Raw genomic sequence first — 7,085 nt, forward strand, 5'->3', positions numbered from 1 at the left:
TGGTCACATAAACTCCAGAAAATCTTCAATTAGTTTCTTAAACCTCCAAAAAATACCCAAATATGAGAGACATATATATATATATATACACACAGAGCTGCACTGGGTGACCCTGGCTCTTCATTCACCTCCTATGAACTATGATTGGATGATGGGGGTGTTATTCGCAGAGACTACAAATGATTTATTACTTCAGAACATCAACAATAAAGTAACATTGTCCGGATCCGATACAATGTAACATTCGCCCTGCGGTCAGACAACGAGCGGCCACATTCGCCCATCAACAATAAAGTCACATATTCCCTCATGTGTCCGGATCCGATACAATGTAACATTCGCTCTGCGGTCAGACAACGAGCGGCCACATTCGCCCGCGGTGTAAAGGAGAATGTATGATGTGTATTCTGTGTGCACGGAGGACATGTCAGAGGATTCGTCATCATTCCTCTCATTCTGTTCCTAATTATTTACATTTCTATCTTCTCCCCATTTCCATGCGGGCCGAGCTGTCCGCAGAACTCCGCGCCGCACTCTCCACACAGCGTCACCCCGATAGCACCGGACACACGCATCGCATTCGCAGAGTACCCGGATGTCGCGGCGCAGAGACATCGGCGGCGATGCAGATTTACAAAGAGCAGAGACATTGGACGCATCAGATTTGCGCCATTCATAGAGCGCAGGTTGCGTCACTCTGGCCTCATGCACGCGCAATGAAAAGCGCTTCTGGTTCGTGGATCTGGACGCAGGTCTAGTGTCCTCGGTGCAGCGATGCACACACATGTGTAAACATGCTCTGGATGGGGACTTTTACACATGACATACATGATGACATATGAGGGAATGTTACACATTGATCTATGATCAGCACATTGATTGCGTCGGTCTGCGTCCAGCCCCGTGTGCAATGAATCACATTGTATGATCTGTGGAATGCGGCGAGTGTCTGAAATCGGAAACCCCAATTAGCGACCCGTCTCATGAATGTTCCATGTGTCATGTCGCTGCATACATGTCGGGCACATACATGTTGCGTGTAGAATGAGCACAGGGGCAGTATCTGGCACAGGACTCCTCACAGATCATTGGTCACAATTTGGGACAGTTTTGCACATATTTGTCCTGAGACGTAACTAGAACCTTCAGGGCCCCGGTGCAAGAAACCATGAAGGGCCCCCCCCCCCCCCCCCCCCCACACCCCCCTGCCACGCCGCGGGAAGTGGCAGTGAATGACGGGTGGCAGTGAATGACGGGTGGCAGTGAATGATGGATGGAATATTATTATCGGTCACAATTTACGATTTGAATGAAATACTTTGTGAATGAATCCCGGGTTTCCTCGATAATATCGGTCTGTGCGCAAGCGCAGATGCCGAGGTCGGCAAATTCGACTAGGTCAACGTTCTCGACAGAACACCGGTATCTGCGCTTAGTATCGGGGCAATAGTATGAGTACTTGTGAAAATGCCCGGTATTGGCACTGGTGTATCCCTACCTAATAATATAATGCATTGCTGGGACTTGTAGTCCTCCATAGTTGGAGCTTTTCTGCATTGCTGTATAATCATCATATAGCAATGCCGAATACCACCAGCCATGCGGCACTACAAGAGTTCACACCATTTCCCGGACCAGATCTGACCTGGAAAATGGCAGAACCGGCCCTCAGTTCCAGTGCATTCCAGACCACACAAAGTGAGACGCGCAGTATTTTCTGGTCTGGGACGGACTGCGCTGGTGTGAACAGAGGCCAGGGATAGCATAAGGATACATTAGGATGAATTTTAGGTCTGGAAACAATCTGGTGACGGTCTGGATGTGGTGTGAATGAGCCCTGAAGGAGGTCAGGCTGCCGCCCGACATCCCTGCACCCGATCCATACATTGCTATGTACGCTCCAAGATGGCGGCTCTCACAGATTACAGTTAGGACCGCATCATACGGAGGGGCGACGAGCAGGCGGTGCGGCTTCCGCAGACTCTGCAAACGTTGTGCAGCGAAAACCTCCGGAACCCTCATCGTCAGACATTGTCATTGGTCTGCAGGCTGGCTGGTGAGCGTGCGGGAAAGGTTTGCGCTGAAATCCCTTCCGTGTCACTTTTAAAGCGAGTTATAAATGGATTTTCTGCAGTTTCCATATTTGTGCCGCGAATATTGTCAGCGCTTTATAAGTACCAATAATAATAATAATAATAATAAATCCGCAGAGGGGCCCTCAGGTCAATGTTCAGAGGGAGCTCCGTCCATCTTGTTGAAGTCATGACCTGTGAACGCCTCCAGACCTCCTGTGGACTTTATGGGTGAGCACCCGGCACCCCCCCTCCCCCCCCGACTGATATATATAATTTATAGCTGATTAAGGAATATTCCGTCCTCCACATTTTGGGGTTGTTTTCCTCGCCCAGTTTCGGGGCTCTTCATGTTGGACATTGGAGGTGTCATGGAAGAGAATTTGCACTTTGTGGGGGAAGAGTTTCACTGGGATTGGTGAATGACAATGACCATGAATAGCGGATCACATGACAGGGAATTAAAGACACGCCCACATCACCTTTACCTGCTCGCGTTGTATTGTCGGAGCTCCGGTAATAACCATAAATCGGTTTCTCGGTGTTTCAGGAGGATGTTCCCATCTGTTCGGGTGAAAGTGAAAGGACTCGATCCGGACAAACAGTATTATATCGCCATGGACATCATCCCCGTGGACTCCAAGAGATACAGGTGATCATCATTTCATTTCCCGCCCCCAGTGACCCCCCTCCCCCACACCTGCCGATTGCCGGTGTCACGGGATGCGGAATAGTGGTGTCACCTTCATGGTTATACGGAGATGTGTGTCAGTCACAAGAGCAGCCCAACAGAATGAGAAATCTTTCGGCAGGTATAGCGCTTCCCACAGATGTATTTAGCTGATGGGCTGAATTTATGTATTGCCCCCCATATAGGCAGACTGAGGCCCTGAAGCCCCCCCATATAGGCAGACTGCGCCCCTGAAGCCCCCCCATATAGGCAGACTGCGCCCCTGAAGCCCCCCCATATAGGCAGACTGCGCCCCTGAAGCCCCCCCATATAGGCAGACTGCGCCCCTGAAGCCCCCCCATATAGGCAGACTGCGCCCCTGAAGCCCCCCCATATAGGCAGACTGCGCCCCTGAAGCCCCCCCATATAGGCAGACTGCGCCCCTGAAGCCCCCCCATATAGGCAGACTGCGCCCCTGAAGCCCCCCCATATAGGCAGACTGCGCCCCTGAAGCCCCCCCATATAGGCAGACTGCGCCCCTGAAGCCCCCCCATATAGGCAGACTGCGCCCCTGAAGCCCCCCCATATAGGCAGACTGCGCCCCTGAAGCCCCCCCATATAGGCAGACTGCGCCCCTGAAGCCCCCCCATATAGGCAGACTGCGCCCCTGAAGCCCCCCCATATAGGCAGACTGCGCCCCTGAAGCCCCCCCATATAGGCAGACTGCGCCCCTGAAGCCCCCCCATATAGGCAGACTGCGCCCCTGAAGCCCCCCCATATAGGCAGACTGCGCCCCTGAAGCCCCCCCATATAGGCAGACTGCGCCCCTGAAGCCCCCCCATATAGGCAGACTGCGCCCCTGAAGCCCCCCCATATAGGCAGACTGCGCCCCTGAAGCCCCCCCATATAGGCAGACTGCGCCCCTGAAGCCCCCCCATATAGGCAGACTGCGCCCCTGAAGCCCCCCCATATAGGCAGACTGCGCCCCTGAAGCCCCCCCATATAGGCAGACTGCGCCCCTGAAGCCCCCCCATATAGGCAGACTGCGCCCCTGAAGCCCCCCCATATAGGCAGACTGCGCCCCTGAAGCCCCCCCATATAGGCAGACTGCGCCCCTGAAGCCCCCCCATATAGGCAGACTGCGCCCCTGAAGCCCCCCCATATAGGCAGACTGCGCCCCTGAAGCCCCCCCATATAGGCAGACTGCGCCCCTGAAGCCCCCCCATATAGGCAGACTGCGCCCCTGAAGCCCCCCCATATAGGCAGACTGCGCCCCTGAAGCCCCCCCATATAGGCAGACTGCGCCCCTGAAGCCCCCCCATATAGGCAGACTGCGCCCCTGAAGCCCCCCCATATAGGCAGACTGCGCCCCTGAAGCCCCCCCATATAGGCAGACTGCGCCCCTGAAGCCCCCCCATATAGGCAGACTGCGCCCCTGAAGCCCCCCCATATAGGCAGACTGCGCCCCTGAAGCCCCCCCATATAGGCAGACTGCGCCCCTGAAGCCCCCCCATATAGGCAGACTGCGCCCCTGAAGCCCCCCCATATAGGCAGACTGCGCCCCTGAAGCCCCCCCATATAGGCAGACTGCGCCCCTGAAGCCCCCCCATATAGGCAGACTGCGCCCCTGAAGCCCCCCCATATAGGCAGACTGCGCCCCTGAAGCCCCCCCATATAGGCAGACTGCGCCCCTGAAGCCCCCCCATATAGGCAGACTGCGCCCCTGAAGCCCCCCCATATAGGCAGACTGCGCCCCTGAAGCCCCCCCATATAGGCAGACTGCGCCCCTGAAGCCCCCCCATATAGGCAGACTGCGCCCCTGAAGCCCCCCCATATAGGCAGACTGCGCCCCTGAAGCCCCCCCATATAGGCAGACTGCGCCCCTGAAGCCCCCCCATATAGGCAGACTGCGCCCCTGAAGCCCCCCCATATAGGCAGACTGCGCCCCTGAAGCCCCCCCATATAGGCAGACTGCGCCCCTGAAGCCCCCCCATATAGGCAGACTGCGCCCCTGAAGCCCCCCCATATAGGCAGACTGCGCCCCTGAAGCCCCCCCATATAGGCAGACTGCGCCCCTGAAGCCCCCCCATATAGGCAGACTGCGCCCCTGAAGCCCCCCCATATAGGCAGACTGCGCCCCTGAAGCCCCCCCATATAGGCAGACTGCGCCCCTGAAGCCCCCCCATATAGGCAGACTGCGCCCCTGAAGCCCCCCCATATAGGCAGACTGCGCCCCTGAAGCCCCCCCATATAGGCAGACTGCGCCCCTGAAGCCCCCCCATATAGGCAGACTGCGCCCCTGAAGCCCCCCCATATAGGCAGACTGCGCCCCTGAAGCCCCCCCATATAGGCAGACTGCGCCCCTGAAGCCCCCCCATATAGGCAGACTGCGCCCCTGAAGCCCCCCCATATAGGCAGACTGCGCCCCTGAAGCCCCCCCATATAGGCAGACTGCGCCCCTGAAGCCCCCCCATATAGGCAGACTGCGCCCCTGAAGCCCCCCCATATAGGCAGACTGCGCCCCTGAAGCCCCCCCATATAGGCAGACTGCGCCCCTGAAGCCCCCCCATATAGGCAGACTGCGCCCCTGAAGCCCCCCCATATAGGCAGACTGCGCCCCTGAAGCCCCCCCATATAGGCAGACTGCGCCCCTGAAGCCCCCCCATATAGGCAGACTGCGCCCCTGAAGCCCCCCCATATAGGCAGACTGAGGCCCTGAAGCCCCCCATATAGGCAGACTGATCCCCTGAAGCCCCCTGCTGGGGTATTAATGGCCGTCTTTCCCTTTGGCAGGTACGTCTATCACAGCTCGCAGTGGATGGTCGCCGGGAACACTGACCACTCCTGTATCACCCCCCGACTCTACATTCACCCCGACTCGCCCTGCTCCGGGGAGACCTGGATGAGGCAGATCATCAGCTTCGACCGCGTCAAGCTGACCAACAACGAGATGGACGACAAAGGACATGTAGGTGTGCGCCATTCTTCCTTCCGATCATTATCACTTTATAATCGTCTCTCAGGAGCGCGCAGGCAGCTCCTGTATACTAGACTGCACTGAAGCCATTGGATCAGCATGACGGCCAGACACTAAGATCAGCCCTGGCAGCCTCCGTACTCTGTCAGTGGAGGTCTCCTTTAACCCCTTCATGACCGAGGCCTTTCCCCCCCAGTTTTTTTTACCCATGTTATAATCTACATTTTGGGCCTGAAAATTACTTCAAACCCCCCCCCCCACATCATATATTTTCTGAAAGCCGAGACCCGGTAGAATAAAATGGCGGCAGTTGCGAATTTTTATATCGCACGATATTAGCGCAACTTATTATCAAACTCAAAAATTTAGTGAAAAATGCACTTAAGTTACATTTAGTGCCCCAAAGCACAATTAAATACCAATTTTGTTTGTAAAATATAAAAGACGAGGTGACGACGAGAACATAGATACCCGACATGCCCGGGTTAAAAATTGCGTGCGTCCGTGAAACGGCGACAAAATTCTGTACCCCAAAAAGTCCATAGACAACACTTTAAAAGCCCCCCCCACAGGTCATCCGTTTAGACGTACACATAAATATTGGCCCCGGAATTATTGCTCTCACTCCGGCGTGCGCGGCGATACCCAACATGTGTAGCGCGATGGTCGTTTTCATACGTAGGCGCAACCGACGCGTATTTACGTTATGACGCGCGTGCTCGCAAGGGGCGGGGGACTTCAAAATATTTATTCATTTTTTTCACATTTATTTCATTTGATACTATTTTTAAAAATTGTTTTTTAGGGGGGGGGGGGAGTCAGTAATGTAACGCACAGTGCAGAGGTCAGTAATGTAACGTACAGTGCAGAGGTCAGTAATGTAACGCACAGTGCAGAGGTCAGTAATGTAACGTACAGTACAGAGGTCAGTAATGTAACACACAGTGCAGAGGTCAGTAATGTAACGCACAGTGCAGAGGTCAGTAATGTAACGCACAGATGTCAGCGGTGTAAGGCAGAAAGAACAGGGACTTACAGTGCACATCGCTGATCTGATTTAGTTGCCCTTTTCCTGGTGGTGCTGGTAGGGGGGGAGGGGGTACCAGGGATCCCAACCTGAAAGAAGCAACTTCAGGGAGGTGCCCTCTGCCCCCCAATCTGTGTGGGGGGGGGGAGCACCCCCGGAAATGATGGCAGACAGCAGAGGAAGCAATAGCTTTGCTATCCGCAACCTCAAACCCACTGAGCTAAAAGCACATCCGCATGATGGAAATCCCGATTGTTTATTACACGGAGTGGCGGGATGACCTCTCTGTATACACCGCGTCTGATGATGTCTATATGGGGGGAACCCCAATGTCCCCTT

The 7,085-nt window shown here is 55.1% G+C and overlaps 1 protein-coding gene across 1 annotated transcript in view; it reads left to right on the plus strand.

The window, feature by feature from the left end:
• Positions 1-7,085, plus strand: part of LOC108802560 (T-box transcription factor TBX22-like) — a 20,266-nt gene that overhangs the window by 6,035 nt on the left and 7,146 nt on the right. Inside the window, exons 3-4 of the mRNA XM_018574417.1 lie at positions 2,623-2,724; positions 5,536-5,710. Coding sequence (XP_018429919.1) covers positions 2,623-2,724; positions 5,536-5,710 — 277 coding nt within the window. The remainder of the gene's footprint in view (positions 1-2,622; positions 2,725-5,535; positions 5,711-7,085) is intronic.

This window comes from Nanorana parkeri, unplaced genomic scaffold (assembly GCF_000935625.1).
Source record: "Nanorana parkeri isolate BGI_ZX_2015 unplaced genomic scaffold, ASM93562v1 scaffold2950, whole genome shotgun sequence".
Classification (NCBI taxonomy): domain Eukaryota; kingdom Metazoa; phylum Chordata; class Amphibia; order Anura; family Dicroglossidae; genus Nanorana; species Nanorana parkeri.